The sequence below is a fragment of the Dama dama genome, chromosome 5 (assembly GCF_033118175.1).
Source record: "Dama dama isolate Ldn47 chromosome 5, ASM3311817v1, whole genome shotgun sequence".
Taxonomy (NCBI): domain Eukaryota; kingdom Metazoa; phylum Chordata; class Mammalia; order Artiodactyla; family Cervidae; genus Dama; species Dama dama.
Window position 1 is genome coordinate 85,904,269 of NC_083685.1, and position 27,573 is coordinate 85,931,841.

General features: G+C 48.8%; 1 protein-coding gene and 1 non-coding gene across 2 annotated transcripts; one reads left to right on the forward strand and one right to left on the reverse strand.

Annotated features, from left to right (window-relative positions):
- LOC133055591 (ribosomal protein eL22-like 1) lies at nucleotides 1-24,843 on the reverse strand. Its single transcript, XM_061140739.1, has 2 exons — nucleotides 24,839-24,843; nucleotides 1-538 (listed from the first exon to the last, which is right to left on the reverse strand). The coding sequence occupies exons 1-2, from the start codon at nucleotides 24,841-24,843 to the stop codon at nucleotides 1-3; spliced, it is 543 nt and encodes a 180-aa protein (XP_060996722.1).
- On the forward strand, nucleotides 14,819-14,890 carry TRNAC-ACA (transfer RNA cysteine (anticodon ACA)). Its single transcript has one exon. It is a non-coding gene; the product is annotated as a tRNA-Cys (tRNA).
- Nucleotides 24,844-27,573: the final 2,730 nt, after the last annotated feature.

A 27,573-nucleotide genomic window follows, 5' to 3' on the forward strand; every position in this document is an offset into this window, starting at 1 on the left:
TTAGCGAATAAAGCATCCCATTAGCATCCCTATATGGGATGGCTTCATCGAGTCCTCAGAGTCAGATCCATCTTTATCTTGATTAATCTGTAAGTAATGAAGTTTGGAAGTCTTCTTGTCAGATGCAGCCACACCAAGCCAATCACAAAGATTGTTCTTTTCATGGAATTTCTTGGTGAGGTATGTCAAATGCCTTTTAGAGAACTGTTTATCAGAAAGAGCGGTGATTTTACTCTTGAAGTATTCAGTGTGGACAGCCTTGCCAGGGTTTCCAGTCTTTCCATTCATTGTAACTTTCTCCTGTAGAAACTGTTCAGAATTTCCAGAATCAAAACTTCCATCTTCTGCTGGATGAGTAAGCTCCACACTGAGCTTCCAGGTTGACTTCTTAAGCTTCTCGTCTTTCTTTGGTGCCGTCTTGAAGGCCAGCTGTGTGATTAGAGAATGGCGCTGACTTACTTGTTGTTGCTGCAAACGTTTTGCCAGCACACGGAGACACCTAAAGCCCAGGCTGATCCTCTTGAAAGTGACAAGCCTCCTGCAGAGAGAGAGGTAGAGGCATAGCTGACAGCATACCTATGAGTGATCTGATTACACTGGGCAGGATAGGTCTGAGCCATCGCAGATGATACCTGCCCAAACTGGTGACTCCCAAAATCACGAGCCTACAAAACAGCTGTTGATTCAAGTCACTAAATTTTGGAGTGCTTTGTTACTCAGTGATAGCTAATTGGTGCATACCCCAAAGTGAGTGTTAATTCCTCAATTTCATTAAACATCTAATTAGTAGCAAAATTTCGTTGATTATCTCATAAGTGTTTTTGCTACACTTTGCTTATTTTTATCAGGTTCCACTAAGGTGTATATATTTTGATTGATGGAGAAGTCTCATGTATCCTTTAATCTAGAGTTTCCATTTCCAATCTTTTTTTTCCCTCCTGGAATTTATTTTTCAAAGACCCTGTGTCCTTGACCCTGTAGACTTTTCCATGATCTGATTTTGCTGGGTGCTATGGTGCCATCTGGGGCTTCCCTGGTGGCTCATAGGGTAAAGAATCCACCTGCAATGCAGGAGACCTGGGTTTGATCCCTCAGTTGGGAAGATCCAGAGAAGGGAATAGCTAGCTACCCACTCCAATACTCTTGCCTGGAGAATTCCATGGACAGAGGAGACTGGTGGGCTACATACAGTCCATGGGGTCGCAAAGAGTCAGATATGACTGAGCGACTAACAGTTCATGGTGTCATTTTGTGTGTTTCTTTGTCCCTAGATTACCTGTAAACTGGCAGTCAGTTAGGTCTGGAGGCTTTTTGGGGTCAAGGTTTGATTTATTTTGGTGCTGTGTTCTTCCAACAGGAGGTATCAATATCTAGTTGCTTTTTGGTCATGTGGCTGCCCTTTCTTAGATTGAATAATCCATTAGTTTTTACAAAATGATATGGCAGTTATTCACTCTTCATTTGTCAACCATAACAGTTCTATTAATATAAATTTCTTCTTATAAAATATTTGGTTACCAATGCCACCATGCCATAGCAAAGGCAGGATAAGTGTTTGATTCTTTCCCTTTATTTGCCAATTTTCAAAAGAATGAGCTTGTTCCTTAGCATCCTTTGGAGATGACCAACAATGTTTTTTTTATTTTCTGAGTATCATTATAAACTCATGAATTTAAACATTTTTATATGTTTTTAATACAGAGAATTGTCCTTATATTGATGCTGAAATTGCACCAGCTTTGACCAGTGGGAGCCTATTCAAGTCGGCTCCTGAGTCATTTTGACACAAATCCCATAATCGTTGATAATGTTTGATAGTTTCGTTGTTTCTGGTATGAAGATGTTCTGGCTTATCTTGTACTTTTTCCTGTCTTGAGCTGAGCATTAGCCTTTCCTCCAAGGATACTTAATTTTTTTTGACATAGTTATACATGATGTTTCACAGGGAGAAAAAGCTTTGATGAGATTTCCTCCCCGCCTCCCACCCTTTTTTTTTTTTGGTGAGAACAGAAAGGCCAGAAATGTTCAAGGAGGTCACATTGCTTGGCACAGACAGCTGGCATTCCCTGAGATGAGTTTGGAAAGGTCTACCAGGTAAGAGCATATTATTCTTTTCCCTCAATGAAGAAGAAGAAAGCTTTGTAAACAAAGGTGTAGAAGAAAGAGTGATCTCACAGTTGGTTGATTCCATGGGTTGGAGTTTGAAGATGGAGAAGCACATGGAAATATGACCTGTGGTCTGAGTCTTGAATGGGACTCTTAGACCTACATCAGAGCGTGGACACAACCAACCTGCGGAGGCTGAGCTATACCCCGAGGAGCAAGGGTGCCTGGGAGACCAACCACCCCTATGTCAGATGCCCCTTCTATTACTGATCCTGGGCAGTTAGCTTTTCTAAGGTCTGTTTTTCTCATCTGAGAACTGAAGGTAAACTCACCCCTCCTGGACACACTTTGAGGATGAAATGAGATGATCAGATGGAGACAGGACCAACTTGCACTTCTTGACTTGAGTTTGTCTCATTTTCTTTCCCCTTCTTCTAGAGATCCATGCCCCTAGACTTTCTCCATTCGGTTCCTTCTCCAAACTAATGTAGTGTCAAAAAGCTCTGTCATTTCTCTTAGGGGACATATTGGGAGGGAAACACAGAGGCAGTGGAAGACCATTACCCAGAGGCTCTGGGCCCACCAGGTGGACCATGTAGGGCTCAGAGGGGTCTGGTGTTGATTCTCTCTGAGGTCATGGGCTGTTTCAGGGTCTCCCTGACTCCCTACTTTTTAAATAATTATTTTAATTTATTTATTTGGTTGTGCCAAGTCTATGTGCCAATACTCCAATACTTTGACCATCTAATGTGAAGAGTCAGTTAACTACTGATCAAGACCCTGATTCTGGGAAAGATTGAGGGCAGGAGGAGAAGGGGGTGACAGAGGAAGAGATGGTTGGATGGTATCATCAACTCAATGGGCGTGAGTTTACGCCAACTCTGGGAGATAGTGAAGGACGGGGAACCATGAAGTCCATGGGTTCACAAAGAGTGAGAACAACAACTGCAGCAGCCAAGTCTTAGTTGAAGCATGTGGGATCTTCGATATTCATCTCGGCATGTGAGGTCTTAGCTGCAATGTGTGAGCTCAGTTGCAGCACGCAGGATCTAGCTCTCTGACCAGGCTTGAACCTTTCCCCCTGCATTGGGAGTGGGAATATTAACCACTGGACCACCAGGGAAGTCCCTATTGACTCCATACCCATGATGATGATGATGATGATGGTGAAATTGATGATACCAGCAGTAATATTAATAATTTTAGGTAACACTGACGGAGCACTTTCTTTGTTCTGGGTTCTGTTTGAGGTATTATATGTGTGTTTCCATTTGTTCAAGCTACCATCATCTCTCCTCTAGGTTATGCAATAACTTCCCAACTGACCTTCACCCCTGCTGCCCTCCATCTATTTTTCACAGGCTGTCCAGAGAGATCCTTTTAAAACACAGGTCAGATCATGTTACTCCTCAAAGGCTGTCAATGTCTTTTCATCTCACTATGAATAAAAGATAAAGCATGCACGGTGGTCATCAAGCCCCTCATTCCCTGGTCTCTCACTGCTTCTCAGATCTCATTACCCTTCTCCCCTTGCTGCAGCCACCCTGGCTTTTGACAAGCAGAGCCCTGCCCCAGAGTCTTCGCCCATGCTGTTCCTTCTGCATGGAAGGTTCCCCTCCCCACCCCTCCACCCTTTCACTTCTTCCAGGTTTCTGCACAAATAGGATCTCCTCAGCAGGTCTTCCCTTCCCCGATGATTCTGCATAAACCGGCCCTCTCTTCTTGTCAGTTTCTAGCCTCATTTCTTCATAGCACTTCCACCACCTACTGTATTACACATTCACTCTTTGTGACTATCTGTCTCTGCTCCCTACAGTGCAAAGCCCATGAAAATAGGAATTTTTAATCTCTATTCTAAGCACCTAAGGCAGTGACAGGTACATAATAGATGAGCAATGAATATCCATTGAGTGAATGATCGAATATTAACTCAATAATCTTCTGTGCTAGGTACAATTATTTTTCCATCTTTATAGATGAAGAAGGTGAAGCAAAACTATTAAGTTGCCACTTTAACTGGCAACCAGCTATTTGCTTAACATCTCATAACAAGTTAGTGGAAAGATGGAACTGGCTGATCAGGATGGCAAATGGAGATCATTGCCCAGCATCTCCTTCACCTCTTTCTATTCCTCCTCTTTCACTCTGGGAATGTACAGGGGATTTATTTTCCTTTCTACCCACCTGGGCTTCTGCCCTGGCCCCTGTATGCCTGTCTGGCCTGAATTTAAGGCTGAACAAAGTAGAAGGGAACCCAGAGGTCCCCTTGCCCTCCTGGTCTACTTGGCCAGCTCCAGATATGCTGCCTCCCTGACTGCCCCAAGGGTGCCTGGGCTACCCCAGCAGAAGGATTCTCCATACCTGCAGATGCACCTGCTTCTGTCTGACCATCAGAGATTACATAAAGGGGGGATGAGAGAAGCTGCTGGAGAGAGGAGGCAACTTTGATCATTTCTTTGCTCCCTTGAAATATTTCCCATCTCTATCCCTGATACACAAGGATGAAGGAAAAGGTGGTCTGAAGCTTGATGGTTTGATGGGACCCGTTTTTTAAATTTTTATTTTATTTTTTAGTTGAAATATCATTGATTCACAGTGTTGCCTCATTTCTGTTGTACAGCAAAATGATTCAGTCACACATGTGTATGTTAAAAGTGTTAGTGGTTCAGTTGTGTCTGACTCTCTGCAACTCTATGAACTGTATAGCCTGCTAGGCTCCTATCCATGGAATTCTCCAGGCGAGAATACTGGAGTGGATTGCTATTCCCTTCTCCAGGGGATCTTCCCAACCCAGGGATCTAACGTGGGTCTTCTGCATTGCACGCAGGTTCTTTACAGTCTGAACCACCAGCGAAGCCCTTACATGTATACACATTCTTTTTTTGAAGATTCTCTTCCATTATGGTTTATCATAGGATATTGAATATAGTTACCTGTGTTGTACAGTAGGACCTGGTTGTTTATCCGTTCTATGTATAAAAGCTTACATCTGTTAATCCCAACTTCCTGCTCCTTCCCTCTCCCATCTCCCCCCCACCCCCTTGGCAACCACCAGTCTGCTCTCTACATTGTGACTCTGCTTGTTTCATAGATAGGTTCATCCCTGTCCTATTTTAGATTCCACATGTAAGTGACATCATATGGCATTTGTCTTTCTCTTTCTGACTTACCTCATTTAGTATGATAATCTCTAGTTGTATCCATGTTGCTGCAAATGGCATGATTTTATTCTTTTTTATGGCTGAGTAGTATTCCACTGTATATATATGCATCTTCTTTATCCATTCATCTGTCTGATAGTGTCAATTTGATGTCATCACTTTAATAGAGCTATGTCAAAAGAGCCATGTTAGCAATTCCCTTTGGGTTTTTGTTTTCATTAAAAAAATTATTAAGTTTATACTCAGAGAAGTTTTCCTTTTGTAGCATACAATTCTATGGATTTTTGACAAATTCCTAGTGTCATGCACCCACCACCATGATCCTGACACAGACTAGTTCTGTCACTACTAAATTCTCTTCTTTTCTGTCCTCCTCCCATGAACACTCCCTCCCCTTCCCCCTCATTGGTATGTTATCCATCCTTGTAGTTTTCCCTTTTCTAGGAAGTCATATCAGTGGAAGCATATGGTGTATAGCCTTTTGAGTTAGGATTCTTTCACTTAACAAATCTGTGATGCATCCCTGATAATGTTGCATGTGTTGATTGTGTATTCTTTTTTATCATCAAGTACTATTCCACTGTATGAATATAACACATTTATATTATCCATTCACCATTGAAGGATATTCAGATTGTTCCCAAGTTTTGACTACTCCATATGCTAAGTGCAGGTTTTTTTGTGAATATAAGTTCTCATTTTTCTTGGGTAAATACCTAGGACTAGGATTACTAGATCATGAGATAAGCCCTTGTGACCCCACGGACTATACAGTTCATGGAGTTTCTCCTGGCCTGAATATTGGAATGGGTAGCTGTTCCCTTCTCCAGCAGATCTTCCCGACCCAGGAATTGAACCAGGGTCTCTTGCACTGCAGGCGGATTCTTTATCAGCTGAGCTACCAGAGAAGCCCTTAACTTTATAAGAAATCGCCAAATTCTTTCTCACAGTGGCTGGACGTTTTGTTTTCTTATCAGCAGTGTATGAAAGTTCCGTTCCTCACCTGTATTTCTTTTTAAGAAAAAAATTTTATTTCCTTATTTATGGCTTTGCTGGGTCTTTGCTACCGCATGGGCTTTTCTCTAGTCACAGAGTGCAGGCTTCGCGCTGCGGTGGCTTCGCCTTGCAGTGGTGTCTTGTTGCAGAGCACAAGCTTTAGGGCGCATGGGCTTCAGTAGTTGAGGTTCTCAGGCTCTAGAGCACCGGTTCAAAAGTTGTGGTGCATGTTCGCCACCAGCATTTCATATCGTCAGTTTAAAAAGATTCTACAGCCGGGCTAGCAGGTATATGGTGATGTAAGACTAATGATACAAAAAACATCTTTGTATGTGCTTATTGGCTCTCAAGGAGTAAAACTGGCCACCCCAAAATGTATCTTTTTAGTATAAGGATTATTTCAGACTGACTACTTTAAAGAAACAGAAGACTCAGGACGTCTTTCTGTTTACTTACTTTTCCCTTCTCAACTGCCTGAAAAAACTCTAGTTAAACTGCCTGCCTCAGGAAGTGAGCTGCTGCCAGAGACAGCTATTAGGTTGGCCAAAAAATTTGTTCAGGCTTTCTTTTTCCATCACATCTAACATCTTATGGAAAACCCAAGTGAATTTTTGGTCAACTCAGTAGAAAAAATATGAGCTAGGTAGACCAGGGGAAACTTAGCAAGGTGTGTTTGATCAAAGTCCTCTCTATGTTGCATTATCTCTGCTTGGCATGGCAGACATCTATTTACCAATATTTGCTTTTTTTCCATCTTCCTATGAATCACCTATGAATTCCTCCCTTTGAGGTCTCAGACGCCTCAGCCCTCTCCCTTAGTCTAGAATGACATAAATACTCCGTTTGATCTGACTATCTTTAGAATCTCTCATGTGTGGATTCCCTGTATGTACATCATTAAATCTGATTTTCTCCTATTAACCTGTCTTATGTCAGTTTAATTCTTAGACCAACCACAAGAACAGAGAAGGGTCAAGGGAAAATTTTTTTTCCTCTCAGACATTGTCATCCCTCTATTTTCTTTAGTGAAGAGTTCAAATGTCTTTATATCAAAATTGTTGCCTCTTTTGTTTTTATTCCCCTCTTGCTTCCTCAGGACGGTCCTCTCAGGGGTTGCTTACGATGCTGCCTCCTGGGTTTGAATTCCTAAAACTTCCCACTGAATAAAACATAACTCTTAAAAAAAAATGTGCATGCATCCTAAGAACTTTGCTCCCCTGTCAGAGGAACTGAGGGGAAATGGTTGTTTTAAGGTTACTCCATCCAAGAACCTCTGCCAAATATTGAGAAGGTTGATTGGGGGTGGGGGTGCATATATTTTCTAGAACTAAGAACCACAGTAGCTACATTCTATTTTTGGTAGCTGAGAAAATTCTCCAAGGCTGTCTAGCCTAATCCTATTTCTCTGCTTTTCAGAAATAAGAAGACCGAGACCCAGAGAGGAAAGCCTTTTGCCCACCTCCCACAGAGAGAAGGTTCCTAAGCTGGATCAAGATCTTAGCTTGACTAACTTCATTTCTAAAAAAGCCCCAAACTCCTTCCACTATAGACCTTAGGTGCTGCATGAGATGCTGAAGATATGTAAGTGGCCCCAGACCCTGGGAAGTTTTTTGGAGGAACGGAAGCAATGCAGAACAATGCTGGGAAGAGAAGAAATACATGGACATGCATTTCTGAGTTGCTAAAAATTCTGGTGGAAAAGGAGAGGAAAGACGGAATTAGCCGAGCCAAGCTTCCTGGAGAAAGGGAGCTTTGGGCCCCAGTTTGGGATGAAGGCATAAAGTCTTGTCTCTGTCACTGAGCCTGTATGTATGAGTTTCATCTTTTATGGAATTGTGTGTATTGGGTATGCTCACAGTATATATGGGACGATAATAATTTTCCTCATTTGGTAATAAACATGAGTAACTGTGAAGCTCAAAGTTAGCATCTGTTTGGTGTATTTGAGGTCTTGCTACACTCTGAATGTTCTTCATCACCCTCATCTCTGAGACCTCAGGTGGGGAGCCTTTGGTGACCCCTCCCACAGTCCAAACTACAGCTGCCAGCACTTAAATCCAGTGAGCAGTGAGTTCTCGGATTTGCTTCTAGTTGAAATCAATATTTGCTGAGAAGAATGCATCTTAATTTCAGCGGCCAGCTCTCCGGGCGAGAATTGCTCTAAAACAAACCTCCAAACCCGCAGACTTAATGCGTCCTAGTTCCGTTGTTTAGTAAATCTCTCTGTACAGAGAAAAATCCATTAGCTGACGGGGCAGGGATGGGGGTGGTGGGGGTGTGGGGAGAAAGAGAGCGGAGGCCCCCAGATGCAGCCTCAGCAGCAGAGAAGGGGCTGAGAGCCCAGGGCACCCAATGAGAACTCAGCCACGTCCCTGGACCCAGCCCAGGACATGCCCGGCCTCCTGCAAGCCGGGAGGCCCAGCCAGGGTGTCACTGACAGAATGAATGGGAGGAGACCCCTTTCCCCAGTGCCTGCTTGGGGGAGTGTTTTCTAATTGCCAGCTGTCCCATCCTAAAGCTACAAGGAGGCGATTGATTTTCTTTTCAGCAGAACTGGGGGGGAAGCAATCATTTACCCCAGAACACGGGCTTTAATGAATCTGTGAAACATACGAGGTCACCCTGATTACATCTTCCCCTGACAGCCCGGGATGGCTCAGCAGCAGCACTCAGAAGACTTCCTCAATGAGGAGGTTTTCCCAACCCAGCTCTCGCCCTTTGCTCTGCTGAGTCAGGGTATGTACGTCTTAGAGCTTTTCTCCCTGGAAGTCAGGGGGCATGAGTTTAGGCTCAGCCTAACCCACCATGGGGCATCTCTGGTGGCTCCGCGGTAAAGAATCCGCCTAGAGACTTGGGTTTGATCCCTGGCTCATAGAGATTCCCTGGAGAAGGAAATGGCAACCCACTCCAGTATTCTTGCTGGAAGTGCTATGGACAGGCTGCAGTCTATGGGGTTGCAAAAGAGTTGGACATGATTCAGCGACTAAACAACAACCCACCATGGACAGGCAACAAGAGCCTGTGGTGAGAGCCCTGGGCTCCAAAGTCATTGCCACCTGAGATAGCACCCAACTTTCCCACTTTCTACTTGAACATCTTTAGGCAGCAGCTTAACCTCTCTGCACTTCAATTTCCTCAAGAATCCTCTAGGGAAGAATCATTGTCAGGACACAAACCTATGGATTTAAAGTGTCAGGCAGATACTTGGTGGGAAAGGCAAGGAAGCAATATTTACCATTTAGCACCTCAGTTTTTCCTCTCTGCATAATGGGTTGAATGTTGTTTCACAATGAATTAAGAAGAGGAAGGATGAAAACAACAAGAAACAGTAGTATGGGGGTTCCTTTTGTGCTCAAATGCCAGAGATCAGAAATGAACTCAGGAACGAGGTCTTCAGGAAATGGCGTCGAAGGCATGCTCCTTTCTCTTAGAAGAATCCAGTCCAGGACTGCTGGTTCCAAATTAGGACATTCCATGTTTAGTTTATTTCCTAATTTTCCAGGTCGGGCAACCAAAACTCGGAGAGGGCCAGTGACCTGCCTGGGGTCACCAGCCAGCCAGCTGGGAGCAGGGGAGTCTCAGATCCAGGGCTGCAGACTCCAGGATATCAGGCCTTTTGCCAAAGGTAGGGTCCTACCTTCACTTGCTTCTTGTTTTAGGTAACCCAGACCAGCTGAGGTGGGAGGCAGTGGCCTGAGTGAAACGGGAGATGAAAGCTGAGGTGGTGTTGATAAAGGAGGAGGGACCACAGAGAAAGAGGTTTTTTACCTTGAATTATTTTTATTAAATGTCACAACAGCTTCACAGCACTTGGGATCCAAGTAGACAAATCAATGAAAATAATTATAGCAAACATCCTGCCTTCCCACTTCCCTCCTTCTTCCATCCCCACAGCTCCCTTGGACTAAGCGAGGGGCTGGCTCACTTGGCTTTGTGCTCCAGCCCCAGGGGAGCAAGGGCTGCAGCCCCTCTGACCTCTGCCTTCTCTTCACTTTGTTTACAAGCTGCTTGGCCTGACTCGAGGCTCAGATCTTAGAGAAAGGAACAGCTCCAGCTAGAGCAGCAGCTTCAGTGATGGCAGCAGCAGCAGAAAAAAGGAGCCAGAGGCCAGAGAGAGAGAGACAAGCAACTCCTACAGCGACTTAGAAACTGGTAAGAGGGCTTTTATTCTTAGAATCCATTTATGGCTTAGAAATAAACCTTCTGTCAAGCCTTTTATTGCTAGTCAGATGATAAGATAAGTCAGAGTCACATGAAAGAAGGCTATCGGAGTCATCTATCCATTTACCCATCCATCCATTCAACCACTCATCCAATCATCCATCCTTCCTTCCATCCATCCATCTATCCATCCACCCAACCATCCATCCTTCCACCCATCCATCCATTCAACCACCCAGCTATTCACTCATCCATCTACCCACCTATCCACTCAAGTATCCATCAGGCTGTCCATCCATCCATACATACACCCAACCATCCACTCACCCACCCACACACCTATTCACTCAAGTATCCATCATTCTGTCCATCTGTCCATCCATCCATCCATCCATTTATCTAACCATCCATGTATCCATGTATCTATTCATCCCTTTTCAATCATTCAATGACCATTTATTGAGGATCTATAGGAAATAGCATTGTAGTGGGAAGGGTTGGATAACTCTGATTCAAATTCTTGCTCTGCCATTTCAGAGTTATCTTTGCGTGCTGGATGTCTTCCATTTGCCCTCCAGATTCACTGTGTGGACCTGTGCAGATGGCCTCAGGAGCTCCCATGCCTCCTGACTTCTGTGTGGGCTCATCTCATGGAAAGGATGAGCAGGAGATGAGAGGGAAGGAGGAGAGCAAACCTGGAGTATTTTCCTCCCTCTGGGGTCCCTCAGCTAAAGCTATGTAGCCCTCTTCACACAACCCTTTCCATCTTTGGGTTGTGGGACTCTCCCTTTCAGGTAAGAGCACCAGTATTTACCTGCCCCAAGTTACTTCCATATCCCTTACGGTTTTCCTATGCCCTGACCATGCCTTTTTAAATAACCTTTTCATTAAACTTTCCTCAAGTTATTTCAGTTTCAGTTGGCCATCAGTTTCCTGCTGGGACCTAGACTAATATACTATGTGATCCTGAGTAAATTTTTTTTTTTACCTCTTCAAATCTCAATTCCTCCATAGGTAAAATGAGACTATAAATTCTGCCCTGCAGGATTGTTGTAAGGCTCAGGGGAGATAAAGGGCTTACCCAAGTTTGTGCAGCTGGTTAAGGGGCAGGGCTGGGAGGCAAAACCAGAAATATCTGAGCCAAAACCCAGCCTCCTAGCATCTGGGGCCCTAGGGAGTGGCCATTCTGGGATAAATGGCAATGGAGGGTCACATTAGTGGACTCAGTGACCCCCTTCAGCCTCACAGGATCCTCCTGGCCAGCTTGGCCTTGGCTTGCGGTGCTTAGTCGCTCAGTCATTTCGGACTCTTTGCAGACTGCAGCCTGCCAGTCTCCTCTGTCCATGGGATTCTCCCGGCAAGAATACTGGCTTTGGTGTCGTGCACTCATTGCTCAGATGCTGGCAGAAGGGAAGCAGTTCGCATCCTTCTTCCTCCCACTGCAGGGACAGTGTTAGAGGGGCTGAACCATCAATTCCTTTCAAGAGCAGTATTCAGGAAAAGGATGCCCTGGTGTTGGCTGATGAGGTCAAGAGAAGTATGGTCAAATTTCCTTCTTAATCAAACAGATAATAAAGGAAAGGGGAGCTGGCATTTGTTGTGAGATCTCCATGAGCTAGGTGCTTAAATGAATTCTCTCATTTAATCTCCCAGCAACATAGGAGGTGGGAATTTTTTACCCCTATTTTTCAGGTGAGGAAACTGAGGCTTTGAAAGTTTAAACAGCCCATGCAATGTCCAGCCAGTAAAGGATGGGGTAGTTGAGGGACAACTCAAACCCAGTCCTGCCTGTATAGCCTTCTCTCTTCCCATAATACCAGGATTAACAGAAGGAGACCATACTCTGTTTTACTGGCTCGGCAATTTATATTTCTTTCTGCATCTTCTGGGACTTGGGTCCATCAATTATTCTTCTTACTGTCTCTCCTGCATCTTCAAACTTGCTCTCTTCCTTGTCTCCTTCTCTTCTACATAAGAATGTGTGTAAGTCTCCTGAGTCCTCGAATCATGTGCTTTCTCAACCTTGCTTTCTCTACCCATCACCACTCTTTCTTACCCTACTCCATCTTCTCACCTACTGCTGCCGGCCTTCTGTCCTCATCAAGCCTTGTCCAGTGAAGGCCAGTAATGACCTCACCACTTTCAACAGGAACCATCTTCAGCTTCATTCATTCAAGAAATTTTGTTGAGTCCCTACTCTGTGACAGGCATAATTCTAGATACTAGAAATAAAGCATTGAATGAAAGAAAAGAAAGAAAAACAAATCCCTGCCATCATGGAACTTACATTCCAGTGGTTTGGGGTGACAGATGAGATCAATTAAAAAGTACAGCAGCTCTTGAATTTCTCTCTCTCTGTGTCTCGATTGTGTGTCTCCCAGACCAAGTCTTCTTGGTCTTATCTGAGAGCACTCCCTGTCCCCCACTTTTTCTCACCTGTGGAGGCTGATCCGCCCACCAGCTCTGTCCTCGGTCCGGATGCCCCCTCATTCACTCCAGAAAGACCTCATCGACTGCCTGGCTTCAGCTGCCTGAATTTGAAGGACTCTTGAATCCAAAGACCCAACCTAGGCGTTGATTTCATGCTGCAGATGTATTTATCCAGCTGCCTCTTGACTCTTCCACCTGGGTATCTTGCCTGAAGCCCCTTTGGGCCACAGAATATCCTTCACTGAATATTCTCTCCCCTGCCCCCACTGTGCTCCGTTTCATGTATTCCCAGGCTCCGTGTGGTCCCCAGTATTCCCACGTGTGCATGCTGGACTCCTGGTCTTTATCTTATATGTCCCCCTACTTCCCGTCTTCCTGAGACCTATCTCCTAAGCTGGTTCCTCCCGTTCCCCCCGCCCCCAACCACTACCTCATCTCATCACTTCCGTGGACCCCCACAACCACCTCATCTGCCATGTCCATCCACTACATTCAAGCACAGCGCTTGGCATACAAGGGTCAGCCACTTAGGGTGTGCTGCAGGAACGTGTGCATGTCTAAATAAGGGAATACACACGCCTTCCCTGTCTACAAGCTCATGAAATCCTCACAGCAACTCCGAAAATGGCCGATAACACCTTCCTTTCACAACTCAGAAATCTGGGGCTTAGAAGCATGAAAGACATTTCTGCAGATAATAAGGGGGAAAGCCAGAGCTGCAGCGTTCCTATTTCTCTGGATTTGAGAAATCCAACACTTAGGGCTTCAGGCTGGGCTCGGACCGTTCCAGGAGTGACTTGCCAAGAAACAAGAAGTTCTCTGAGTGGATGAAGTCATGTTTCCAGAGCTAATAAAGCCAAGGTTCTTACTGCATCCTCCAAGGGAGAGAAATTTAAAGTGCAGCTGTAGTCCTTGGCGGCTCCAGGTGACCAGGGAGCCCAAGGTCAGCCCTGCTGAGAGTGTAATTTGCCCCCAGAAGCATCCATTGCGTGCTAATGGTGTACACGGTACTGCTCCAAGCCTGGCCAAGTTGCAGAGTTCATAACTACTGGCTGATTGTAGCATCCTGGGAAATAAACTCTTCAAAAAAGTAAGCAAAATTTGCTGCTGCAAGTCGGGGGAGAAAAAAAGAACCGTTGCAAATGCATATTAAGTATATCTGACACTGTGTATAATACGGTTTCAATGCCAGGCGACTTGTTAGCTTTCTAATATGTGTATTCTGGAGTGTTTGCAAATATGTTACAGAGCTTGGCAAACAGCTCCACAGGCACCATGGAGAGGCTGCTCTTATTTGAAGCTGATGTCATCTGTGGCTCTTAAACTCTCTCCTGCCCCAGTTAACCCAGGCCTGGGTTGGTGGCCCCCAGAGCAACTCACCGCATTGTCATCCTCTCCATTCTTTTGGGACAGAAAATCAGTGGATCCACCAACTCAGCTTCCTATGGAGGGTTTCAGTCCCACACTTGGGCTGTCCTAAAACCCTGGAGTGCCAGGGCTAAAGGGGCCTTTCTGAAGCTTCTAGTCCTAGGAACTTTCCCTGCTGTCCAAAGGTTAAGACTTCCCCTTCCAGTGCAAGGGGTGAGGATTCACTCCCTGGTTAGGGAGCTAAGATTCTATATGACTCACAGCCAAAAAACTAAAACACAAACAACAGAAGCAATATTGTAACAAATTCAATAAAGGCTTTTAAAAAGTGGTTTATATAAAAAAAATCTTAAAAAAAAATAAAAATGAAGCTTCAAGTCCTAGCGCCCATTATACAGCAGAGCAAATTGAGGTCCAGATAAGAAAGGCCCTTGACTGAAGGCAATGGTGCAAGATGATAGCAGTGGGAGGACTGGATCCAGGCCATCCGCAGCATTCCTGGACATTTTGCGTGGTGCCTAGCGTTTAGGGAAGAGGCTGTATGTGTCTTCAGAACTGCTGCGTTTTTTGACAGAGGCCAGAGCAGCAGTTGGACTTCCTTGGTGGCTCAGTCGGTAAAGAATCTGCCTACAATGCAGGAGACCCAGGTTCGATCCCTGGGTTGGGAAGATCCCCTGGAGAAGGAAATGGCAACCCACTCCAGTCTTCTTGCCTGGAGAATCGCCATGGACAGAGGGGTCTGGCAGGCTACAGGCAGACATGACTGAGAAACCAGCATTCTCAGAGCAGCCGTCAGGGAATGAAGGAGGAGCCAGCATCCATTTCTTGTGACTCTGGGTGGAGCAAAGCATCCCCATCCTTGTTCCCATTCTCCACCTGGTATCCTGCCTTCCAGAGCAAAGGGTGTGGGTCCCAGACGCAGCCCCAGGGCCAGCCAGGATGAAAATGGGAGGCCTGGTGAAGGCAGATACTGCCCTAAGCACTACTTCTCTGGCTGACTTGCCGTCCTTCTGGCCTAAGGAACAGAACCTAGGGAGCTCACCCTGAGCAAAGGAAATCCCCACTCAACTTGGTTTCAGTAATCTGCCTGCAGATCTTGCCTGGTTAACCTCATGGGTCATTTTAATTTTCCAGAAGCTTTTCGACTTGGATCCTTAATCAGATAAGGGGATCTGTGCATGTGTTTGTGTGTGTGTATGTGTGTGTGTGTGCGCGTGTGTGTGTGTGCAAGCACGCATGCGCACGTGTGCCCGGGCTCATTCAGATCTCCTCCCCCTGCTTTTCCCTCTCTCTTTCTCTCCCACAGGCACGCTCTCTCCCCTTCTCTCTCTCTCCATAATCACTTCCCATCTCTTCCAGAATGCTTAATGGAGTCTGGAGAGGAGACCAAGGACGATTTCATCTCCAAGCAGGAGCCAGCCCTCGCACCCCTCTCCCTTCCCCATCGTCTCTTTCCCCATTATTCTGAGAGCGGATTTGGCAAAGTGCTTTCTCAGAGGAGGAGAAGGACACCCCTCCCCTGCCCCTTTGCTCCCTGCAGAAGGGTGTTTTTTGCCATCCCCTGCTCTGTTGTCATTGGGTCCCTACCTAACTGCCAGAGCTCAGTGCTGCTGGCAGTCACAAGCCAGCTTGGGCTGGGGGAACAGAATATATGAGGACGCATAATTGGCTGTGGAGGCATGCTGGTGGCTGGCGGGCGCCTTGGCGATGCCCACAGAGAGAGAGCCCAATAGGATGCCTCTAATAGCTTATCTCCTAATACTTGTTGTTAGGAAGCTGTTGTCTTCCCCTCCGAGCCTGTCTGCCCGGTGATGCGCGGCACGGCTGGTGTCAGCTGCCTTCTCCTGCCGAGAGGACGCCCAGCTCCCTTCTGCTGGGGAGGGCTCAGCACCCATCCTGGCCCTGGGCATTCTTCTCCAGCCTGGGGGGGGTGCCTTGCCCACTGGGGTGGAGGGTCAGCTCTCAGTATCAGCCCAGCAGGAGGAAGAGGAAGGAAAGGCACCCAGGGCATTCTTTGCAGATCCTTTCCTGGGCCCCAAGTTGCCCAGCATGGTGCTTGGCACACAGCAGGAACTTAATAAGTGTTTGTGGTTCTGAACTGAATTATCTATAGTTGGCATGAGGCTGGACCAGATCACTTGAGGTCCCTTCCAGCCCAATGGGCTAGGGGTCTGATAAATGCTGTCATGCATCCCCAGCATGCCTGGCTCCCATGCTGGGCTCCCCTGGGAGCAGAGGGTGTTTCAGGCAGCAACTCTGTCTCGGGGTGCCCACCTCACAAGGCTGCAGTGAGGAGGAAGTGAAGTAACAAGTGAGAGTGCAGGGGCCATGCATGGATGAGCACCGTTCTCGTGTCTTCCAGAAGCCAAGGGCACTCACCCTCTAAGGGCTCTTGGAGAATCATCTTGTCTGATCCCACTGTTTACCGATTAAGTGCCCAAAGCCCACAGGTGCTGGTTCTGGGCCTCATAAGCATCTGAAACAGAGTTAGGAGGCAAACAGCGTGAAAGACCCCCAGCCGGGCACTCCCTCGGTAACAGTAGGTTGCCAAAGAGTTCCTGGACCCAAGACACGTGAACTCAGGACCAAGCTGGACTGGCATAGATGGGTACTTGAGTCCAACAGGAAGTGCTCTGAGGATGCAGAAAAGGAAGGCACAACCCCAGCATTGGTAGCCTTCGCTCTTTCATGGTCTGTCCCTTCATTTGTTCCTTCATTCATTCATTTATTCTCTCCATGAATATGTAAGAAGCACTGTCTCTATGCCGAGCACAGAAAGTTGACTACACGGAGTCCTTGTAGGAAAGAGGCTGATGGTCTCGCTCTAGTCCAGGTCAGCTGCTGCTGGTCCCCCATCTTGGCTCTGCCTCCCGGGCCTTGCCCTTGGAGGATCCCACCAGCCCTCTGGATGATGTTGCTGCCTCTCTCTCATCAAACAGAAGGCCCTCTCCTGAGCCTTGGTGGGCAGCACTTCTTATCCGGCCCGTCCCAGAGCCATACACAGAGCCCAGGCCCTTTTCCCTAACTCTGCAGAAAGTGTGTGCACGCCCCTCTTCCCCACCACCTAGTGATGCCAAGAGGGGGCCCCTGGCCAGGTTGCCTGGCCATCCCCGGATCGTCTGGAGCCTCTATGCTTCCTGTGTCCTCTGCTGCGCGTAGAACAGGATGAACTCTGTCTCCAGGGAGGGGGGACTGTGGGGACTCAGCCGAGCTGCTGGCCAGGCTGTGATGTCTGACCCTGGCTCTTACCCACTCGTGATCAAGGGCCTGCCTGGTATCTCCATTTGGGAAGCCACTTCCTCTGGGATAAAGGTTCCTCTGGGAAGGGGTCTTGTTCCCACAGCTGTCCCCCTACTTCTTGCTGCCGTGGAGCTCTATCCTCACCTGCCTAAGACTCCTCATCTTGTTGTTCCTGCTCCTTCTGTTCTGCTTGGGCTCCTCCTCCCACAGAGGCTGTGATGATGTTTGCCATCTCATCACAGCCATCTATGGCCTGGCCTACAATACTCTGACCCAGAGCCAGTGCAGCAAAGCCGAATCCCCAGGAAGCTTCATGCATGTCTGCACGTCTAAGTCCCAGGGTGAGGCAGCAGGAAGACATGAACTGATGTTTCAGGAGTCCAGGGAATCCTTTCCTTCCTGTGAGCTGAGGCCCAGCGGGTGGTCACCCTGGTGAGCGGTCACACACATCTTCTGATGGCTTGATCCCTCCCCGGGAGCTGGTGGGGCAAACTGGCAGTGTCTCGGGGTCTGGAGTCAGGCTGGAGTCTCTGAGCTGCTCGTTTTGGGGACAAGGGCAAAGGGTAGCAAGCAGTCCTGGTCCTTCCCCGCCTCCCTCCCCCTCTGCCCCTTGCTGGCTCTGCTGGCAGGTGAAGTGGGAAATAACCCAGCTCTTAGGGGAATGTGTGTCTCGGCTCCTTCCCCTGGCTGCTAATGGAACCAGCAGCTGTCCCCAGCCACATGTGGCTGCCCTGACCCTTGGAGACTGAGGGTGGAGACCAGCTGACGAGGAAAGGGCTATGTTGGGTTCATTTCCCACAGGGCACAGAGCTGACATCAGGCAGGGAGCGTGGAGAAGCAGAGCGATCGATTGCAAGGTGGAGACTTGAGCGTAATCGTTCTAACTTCCATCTACTGAGCGCCTCTTGTGAGTCAGGCAAAACACAGGTCGTTCTAGTTGCATTATCTCATTTAATCCTCAATCCCGGGAGACAGAGTCAGAATTGTTAACGCTCTTCCTTTGTGGCAACTGACGCTCAGAGAGGTGAAGTACTTGTCCAAGAGTCACACAGCTAGAGAGTGGCAGCTGGGATCTGAACCGGGACTGCTTGACTCCGAAGTTCTTTCCTGGGGATGCGGAGGGGTTCCGAGAGGGTACAGAGGTGCTCTAACTCCTGTTGCACAGGGCTGCATACCACCTTGGAAGGGAAGAAAAACAGGCAGCCGGGGGGCGGTGAGAGAGGGAGTTTCCAAGGGAGCCCGAGAGACTGTTGGAATCCTGGTTGATGGTATACCCCGGCCTTACACAGGAACTCAGGAATGTGTGTCCTACCTTTTGAACTGTCATTCAAGTCACTCTTACCTTTTCCTATGGTCACACTATGGGTTTCCCTGATGGCTCAAGTGGTGAAGAATCTGCCTGCCAATACAGGAAACAAAGGTTCAATCCCTGATATGGAAGATCCCCTGGAGGAGGAAATGGCAACCCACTCCAGTGTTCTTGTCTGGGAAATCCCATGGACAGAAGAGCCTGACGGGCTACAATCCATAGGACTGCAAAGGGCCAGACATGACTGACTAGGCGCACACACGTGCATGGTCACTCTGCACACGTTGTGTGACTGATTCTAACCTTGCATGGGTTGATCACCTGTGTTGGGCTCAAGAAATCCAGCTCTGGGAAGACCCAGTGATACGCCCATTGGTGAGATGAGATGAGGTTGGACATGGCCTTGGAAGTGGCCAATGGAAGTTCTGAAGCCAGCTGGAGCCCGGAAGAGGAATGGGGCGGTGCAGTCCTGCAGGGAGCCAGGGACTAGCTCGGCCTAGCTTGCTACTTCACATGGGCCAGAATGGCCACTTGAAAGCTCTTTGCATATAATGCTGTTCAGTTGCTCAGTCATGTCTCCGACTCTTTGTAACCTCATGGACTGTGGCCCTCCCGGCTCCTCTGTCCACAGGATTGCCCAGGCAAGAATACTGGAGTGGGTTGCCATTTCCTCCTCCAGGGCATCTTCCTGACTCGGAATCAAACCTGTGTCTCCTGAGTCTGCTGCACTAGCAGGCAGATTCTTTACCATCTGAGTCATCTGGGTAGCCCTTGTATATAATAGGTGCTCAATAAATACTTGGATCAAGAACAAATGTTCTCTGGGAATTCCCTAGTGGTCCAGTGGCTAAGACTGCAGGCTCTCAATGCAGGGGGGTCAGGGTTCGACCCCTGGTTAGGGAATTAGATCCCATTTGCTGAAATGAAGATCTTGCATCCTGCGACTAGGACCTGGCGCAGCCAAATAAATAAATAAATATTTATAAAAAACAACAAATGGGCTCCCTCTTGAAGATTTATCATTCTTCTTGCATAAAAGGAAACGAGTGGGTGTTTATGGAGCATCTCCTCTTTGTCAGGCATGTCCATCCATTCTCAGGTAGTACATTATCTCATTATCTCAGGTACCTTATCTCAGGTAGTCTGGACTTTTGTCAAAGTAGGACATGTAAGCCTCCAACATGGGGGATGCAACACATGATGTCCCCAGAAAAGCACCCACTGCCTGCAAAAGCCTGAGTCCCATCATTTGCCCAGTTCTTCTGGGGAGCCCTCTAGAGTCCATTCTTCATCTTCAGCACCCCTCATTCCAATCTTCCACTTCTGTGATTGTGCCGCGGTGTCATTTTTGATGCCACATCCATCTCCTGAGGGGCTAAGATGACTGGCATGGAGAAGCAGGAGAGGGCCTGGTGGAGGCTCCGAGGTGTGGTGAGGATTCCATGGCTCTGGGTCCACCCACCTCAAGCCCTGGCGGGCATCCTGTCTGGCTGTCTTGCTGTGTGATCTTAGACAAGCTCTGCCCACTTCTGGAGCCAGATTCTGGCTGTATACTTTACAGATTTCCAATTCTGTAAAGTGATGTGGGTTCAGGGAAGGACTTGGCAGCTTCCTAGGTCTTTCCCTGCCTTTTGCTTCTGATCTGCATTTCCTTGCCTCTCCCTACGACTGGGCAGAGTCAATCACACAGGATTTGTGAGTCCTGGCTCCACCACTTTCTGGCTCTGTGACGTCAGGCAAGTTATTAACCTCTTTAAGCCTCAATTTCCTCATCTGTAAAGTAATACCCTCCTTATGGGTTGTCACGAGGATTAAATGAGATAATGCATATAATCACAGAACATGCCCGATTACAGGCCTGGTGCAGGGTGAGTCCTCAGAGAAGCCTGGGCTGATGTTTCTTCAGCCCCTTGACCCTCTTCTCCTTCTTTCTCACCATCACCACTGTCTCCGTGGGGGAGCAGGACAGAGGCAGCCCCGGAAGAGGGCAGACAAATCGGTCACCAGACCCTCTTCTGTTCTCCTGGAAGAAGCAGTCAGGCCTCTGGTTCTGCTCTGTCTCACTTTCCAACCATCGTTGGATTTTGCCCACCTCATACTTTGATCTCTGCCAACCCCATTTCCTGGGGCAAGATCAGAAGGACTGTCTGCCTCTGAGTCCCTAGGAAGGGGAAGGAGGACGGCCAAGGAGAAACTAGCATAGATGCGCTTAGAAGACCAGTCAGTCTAGCCCAGGAAAAGGTCCAGGCGTAGGGGCTGGTAAAGGAGAAGAGGTCATGGGCGGGGCTGGCCGGCCCACTCTGGGGTCCGGGACCTGGGTGGCTGGGAGCGTTGCCTCTGCTTCCCTGTTCCCAGAGATGGACAGACAGGACCGGAAGACCTCTGAGATCCCAGGAGTGGCACCCATGGGTCCTACAGCCTGGTGATCTATGGCCTGACTCCTTCAACATCCTCTCTTCCTACTTCGTCCCAGGCCTCACCACCCCAAAGCCCCCAGCCTCATAATCCAGTACTTCTTGCAAACTCTGTTATGGACTGACATTCACCAAAGCATACTCAACAAGGCCATCAGATGTTTGGGTGGAGACAGCAGGGCACAGGGCCTGGATATCAGGAGTAGCCATGCTGAAGAGTGGGGAAAGCTCCCAGTGGAGACCAGATTCTGGTCCCAGCTCTGGCACGAATTCCCTGGATGACCCCGGAAGAGTCACTCTCTGGGACTCAGTTTCCTCATCAAAGAAATGGGTTAGCAGGGCTTGATGACTCCTGATGGACTCTCAGCTGTATTCATCTGTCTCTGCGTTTCTCAGGGGCCTCAGGCTGTGGCCATGGTAGGGATGCCTGGTTCCCCACTGCCCGAAGACCCATTCCTCCTCCTGGATCCCAAGATCCTTCTCTGCAGAATCAAAGCATTACCCTTTGCCCTCCCTCCCCTTTCCTCCTTTCCCATCCTCTCGTGTCTGTGAGCACCTGCATGGAAGGCGCTGAGTTAGGCCCTGGGAGTGCAGGCTGTGTATGGAGGTGGACACAGTTCTCTCTGCAGAGGCGCTCATGCTGGGGAAGGCTCTGATCCAGAGGTGGGAGGTAAACTGGAGACGGGAGGCCATGGAAGAAGTCTTGAGGTCTTGAGGGGGATGAGGGAGACCTGCAGAGGCCACTGGGACTCTACGGAAGAGACAACATAACTGGATCTTGAAGGATGCTCACGACACTCCCTGCAGACATGGAAGCATGAGGGCCTCCTGGACGTGATGATGACCATCAAAGCAGGGAGGTCTAAGGATGGGAAGTACATTTAGGGAAGGCAGTTCTAGGTGGTTGGAGGGTAGGTGGTGTCCAGCAAGACTGAGTGTGAAAAGCTGAACTATCAATGAGTCAGAAAGGAGGAGCTGGGCCAGATTAGGGAGGACTTAGAACTGTATCCACTTTTTTTTAATAAACAGTTTATCTATTAACACTAATGGTAATAATAATAGCCAATACACAGCATTCATTCTGTTTCAGAGGCTGTTCTAAGCCTTCAGTACATGTTCTGTTTTATCCTCCGTCAATCCCTATGAGGTATACCCCATCAGCATCCCCATTTTCCAGATGAGAAAACTGAGGCATGGAGAAGTTACTTGCCTGAGGATACACAGCTGAAAGTGACAAGGATTCAAATCCAGTTAGTCGAGCTTCACAGCCTGTCTTCCAAAACCCCAAGGAGGGCAGTGAAATGCAGCCTCCAAAGGGTCCTGGCTGCCCCAGGCCAAGGTTTTCCTCAGCAGGTGGGCCTCCTCCCTATCTGGGAGGCCCTCCCTGTCTGGACCACCCATCACCTCTCACCTACCCTCTCAGGTAGACAGGTGAGGGATGGCAGTTGGGAGCCTGGTTTGGGGGAGCATCTGCCTCTGTTTTGATCTGATTACTCCCATCTGCTCCCTACTGGCAGGAGACAGCACCTGCTTTCCAGGGTCTTGATTAATCCACATTTCTGTTCTTGTTTACTTAGCACCAGCCTGGGAAGAGGATCTCCAGTGAACGAATGAGGAGTGGCAGGTGAAGGGGTGGGGCCCATGCTTGCAAAGTCTTGCTCTTTGAGCCAGGGAGAGCCTTGGCCACTGACAGGTACACCCCACAACCCTGCAACTTTCAGGGGTGCTCCACCGCCTACCTGTACTGGCCAAGAAGGTCCACATTCCCCAAGGTGCCCCTCAAGCTTCTCCTTGATTTCAACCACCTCCGTGATTTAGTGGTTCTGATACCTGGGTTAAGATACTTAATCTGGGGACTCCCTTGGTGGTCCAGTGGTTAAAAATCAGCCTGCCAACGCAGGAGACATGGGTTTGATCCTTGGTCAGCGAACTAAGATCCCACATGCGGTAGAGCAGCTAAGCCTGTGTGCCCCAACTGCTGAGCCCGCGTGCTGCAGCTATTAAAACCCAGACGCCCTAGAGCCCGTGCTGCGAAACAAGAGAAGTCCCCACAATGAGAAGCCTGTGCACTGCAGTAAAGAGTAGCCCCTGCTCACCGCAAGTAGAGAAAGCCCAAGCGCAGCATCAAAGACCCAGGGCAACCAAAAAATAAAAGATACTTAACTTCATAGAACCTCAGTTTCTTCATCTGTAAAATGTGTGTGGTTGATGATATCTTTCAGAATTAATATGATGTAAATGATTTTCTCTAAGTCTCTAACCTCCGGTCGGCACACAGTAGATGCTTAAGCACTTTCTCCACTTTTTTTTTTTTTGGAAGATGACTTTTATTTATGTATTTATTTATTTTGGCCAGGCCACACATCTTGTGAAATCTTAGTTCCCCAGCCAGGGGTCGAACGCATGCCCTCTGCATTGGAAGTACAATGGGAAGTCCTGCCAGGGAGGTCCCTGTCTGTGTTTTCTATCATCCTCCCCAGGCCCCTGTGAGGTAGGAAGTGTTATCACGCCCATCTTCCAGAGGAGGAAACCGAGGCGCTGAGTGAAGTTACTTGTCTAAGGCCGAGTAGCAGAGGTTGAGCAGCCCCGGTCTGCGGGGCAGTAGCCTCTCCTAGGTGGGGTGTCCTTCCGCACACACCCTGCCCTCGTTCAGACTACACCGGTGGCGGCTTCCATTTCGAGGAGCTCTGCCTTCACGTACATGGTCCACACTTTCAGTCCCCGGCTCCACGCTTTCAGGTCTGTCTCTGCTGCTGCTCCCTTCACAAAGCCTTTCCGGATTTGTGACTAAAACGGAATTTCTCTCCCTGCGCTGAACTTGTGTCTTTCCTGGATTTTAAATGTAAGGAATGGGACTTTCCTCGTAGTCCAGGGGTTAAGAACCTGCCTTGAAATGCAGGGCGCGTGGGTTTGATCCCTAGTTGGGGGAGCTAAGGGGCTTCCCTGGTGGCTCAGATGGTAAAGAATCTGCTCACAATGCAGGAGACCCGTGTACCACCCGTGGGTTGGGAAGATCCCCTGGAGAAGGGAATGGCAACCCACTCCAGTATTCCTGCCTGAAGAATTCCATGGACAGAGGAGCCTGGTGGGCTACAGTTCATGGGGTCTCGAAGAGTCAGACACGACTGAGTGACTACAACGCACTCATGAATGTGGGGAACTAAGATCCCATAGGCCACAAAGCCACTAAGCCCGAGTGCCGTAACTAGAGAGTCTGTGTGCTGTGACGGAAGATCCTGCAGGCTACAACAAAAATGCTGCATGCCACGACTAAGGCCTGACCCAGACAAATGTACAAATAAACAAATAAATAACTCAAAAAATAAATGCAAGGATTTGGGCTCAAGCTCTACTTCTGCTACTTAACTACAGGGAGTGACCATGGGTCACTGGTTCGAATGCTGCCCTCGCCTTTGCCTTGGCTGTGTGGCCCTGGGCGGTTTGAGTGAGTCTCTGTTTCTCTCTGTTGTTACGAGTGGAGATGGCGTGTGCTCAGCACTGGGACAAACGGTGCCTGGATCCCAGCACCAGAGTGCTTGGGCTCAAAGCCCAGCTTGGTCACTCGGTATCCATGTGAACTTGGCAAAGTTACTTAACCTTTCAGTGCCTCAGTTTTTCCATCTGTGGCATGGAGATGCTGTAATGATACCTACCGCATCATGCCGTTGTGAGGATTAAATGAGATAATGCATGGGGACATTTAGAACTGTGCCCGGCACTTAGTAAGCGCACAGTAAGCCTCAGTTGCTGTGATTTCTGAGGCTTGCTTGGGGATTAATGGAGACTGTAAAAGTACTTTGTAAATTTCCAAGCTCTGGACCCACACGCAGTATTGATTGTTCTCCTTCTGCCTTGGACCTGGGCCATTTGTGCCTGGCCTCATTCTCCTCAAGGGGCAGGGCTCAAGCCCCACCATCTGGGTCCCTCCAGAGGCTCTGCCCCAAGCCCCATGTTCTGTACACAGGATTCAGGTGCCCTGCTTGAGCAAGCAGCCCTGCCTCAGTTTCCCCGAGGACCCCAGCTGCGGCCACACTGGGAGCTGATCGGCTGGCCTCCTGGCATGGCCCCAGCCTGCTGCTTGGGGCTCCTGGTCAGCACTTCCTGCAGAGCCCTGGTCAGCATCTCTGAGGCTGCCTGCAGTGCTCCATCCTGACCCAGGGTCCACCGCAGGGGCGAGTCCACTGCAGGGGCGAGGCCTGCCTGGAGGGAGGCAGGAGGCAGACCTCTTAAGACCCTTCCTGCTCTGACTTTCCAGGAAGCCAGCCTCTGGAAGTTCCAGAGATGCCCCTGTATTCCACTCCTTCCAGCCTGGGGCTCTGGTGGGGACACCTGGCCGGGGGCAGGGGGGTGCGGTGTGGTGGGCCCTTCGCTGAATCAGCAGGACCAGTGGCAGGCGAGGGAGAGAGGGTTCTCCCCTCTTCTGCAGTTTGAATTTACTTTTCCAACAGGTAAGTGCGCGGCCGAGTTAATTCCGAGAATTGCCGAGGCAGCAGCTGCAGCTGTGCCCAGGGCCCAGCTGATCAGTCAGCCATCAGGGCGCTAACCAGGACAGGCAGCGCCGCCTGCTCCTCACCAGGGACAGCGGAAGGCGGCGCCGCTCAGTGAAGCTGCTGCCACCATCCTCACCCCATGCCTGGCTCCCCCACCAGCTCCTGGTGGCCCAGCCGATCAGACACCCCAAGGAGCCGGACGGGAGGCCACTGCGCTCATAGCACCTGGTGCTGCTGGGCACATCTGGCTTCACATCCCAGCTGGCATTCACTAGCTGGGAGGCCCAGAAGGAGCTCCTTAACCTCTCTGAGCCTCAACGTCTTTGTTGGTATCGTGGGCACAGTAACACTGCCTGCTTTTTCAGGCTCCTGGCAGGATTTTAGACCAGCTGGAAAGGACCTAGCCAGTGTGAGGGTCACAGAGAATCCTCCCCATGCCTGTTATTATGATTAAAAGACAAATATCGTTTATCAACACATATATGTGGAATCTAGAAAAATGGTAGCGATGAACATATTTGCAGAGCAAGAATAGACACAGATGTAGAGGATGGACATATGGACACAGGGGGAGAAGGGGAGGTTAGTATGAATTGGGAGAGTTGCATTAGCATATATACACTGCTGCTGTGGCTAAGTCGCTTCAGTCGTGTCCGACTCTGTGCGACCCCATAGAGGCAGCCCAGCAGGCTCCCCTGTCCCTGGGATTCTCCAGGCAAGAACCCTGGAATGGGTTGCCATTTCCTTCTCCAATGCATGAAAGTGAAAAGTGAAAGTGAAGTCACTCAGTCATGTCCAACTCTTAGCGACCTCATGGACTGCAGCCCACCAGGCTCCTCCGTCCATGGGATTTTCCAGGCAAGCGTACTGGAGTGGGGTACCAGTGCCTTCTCCATATATATGCTACCATGTGTGAAACAGATAGCTAGTGGGAAGCTGCTGTGTAGCACATGGAGCTCAGCCCAGTGCTCTGTGATGACCCAGAGGGGGGATGGGGGTGTGTGAGGGAGGCCAGGGGGAGGGGAACATGTATCACGTAGCTGATTCACTTCTTTGTACAGCAGAAGCTAACACAACCTTATAAAGCAACTATGAAAAAGTGAAGGTGTTAGTTGCTCAGTGGTGTCTGACTCTTTGTGACCCCAGGGAGCCTGCCAGGCTCCTCTGTCCATGCGATTCTCCAGGCAAGAATACTGGAGTGGGTTGCCATGCCCTCATCCAGAGGATCTTTTGGACCCAGTGATCCAACCCACATCTCCTGTGGCTCCTGCATTGCAGGCGGATTCTACCACTGAGCCACTGGGGAAGCCCTGATATATGTATACACATAGCTGATTCGCTTTGTTTCACAGCATAAACTGTTAATAACACAACATTGTAAAGCAACTATACTTCAATTTAAAAAGAAATAGTGTTTATAGATGAAATTCCCGTGTCCAAAGTGGCCCAGGTTGGGTGTCCCAGATTCTGTGGGACTTCATTTTTCCATCTGGGTGGATAATACAGAGACGGGTTAGAAGACTGTGCTCACTCTGTGTTCACAAATGTTTCTGAGCACCTGCTGTGTGCCAGGCTGAAGGCTGGCATTGAAACCAGGTTGAGACGACTTGACCAGGACACAAGCCCCTTCCTCAAGGAGCTCTTCCCTGACCCTTGGTTGGTGGGCGGTGTGGAACCATGAGGAATAACCAAGAAAGCAAGGGAGCAGGGCATGGAAGGGCAGAGCGAAGAAGAATCCGGCTCTGATGGTCTACGGCAGCTTCTGAGGGGTGACATGCAGCCAGGGGATGGGGTGAGGAGAAGCCCAAAGTGGTGGGGAGTGATCCTGGAGTTTAGAGGACCTGAAGTCTGCAGCTTTCCTGGTGCTGGACCACAGAGGGCCTTGGATGCAGAACCTA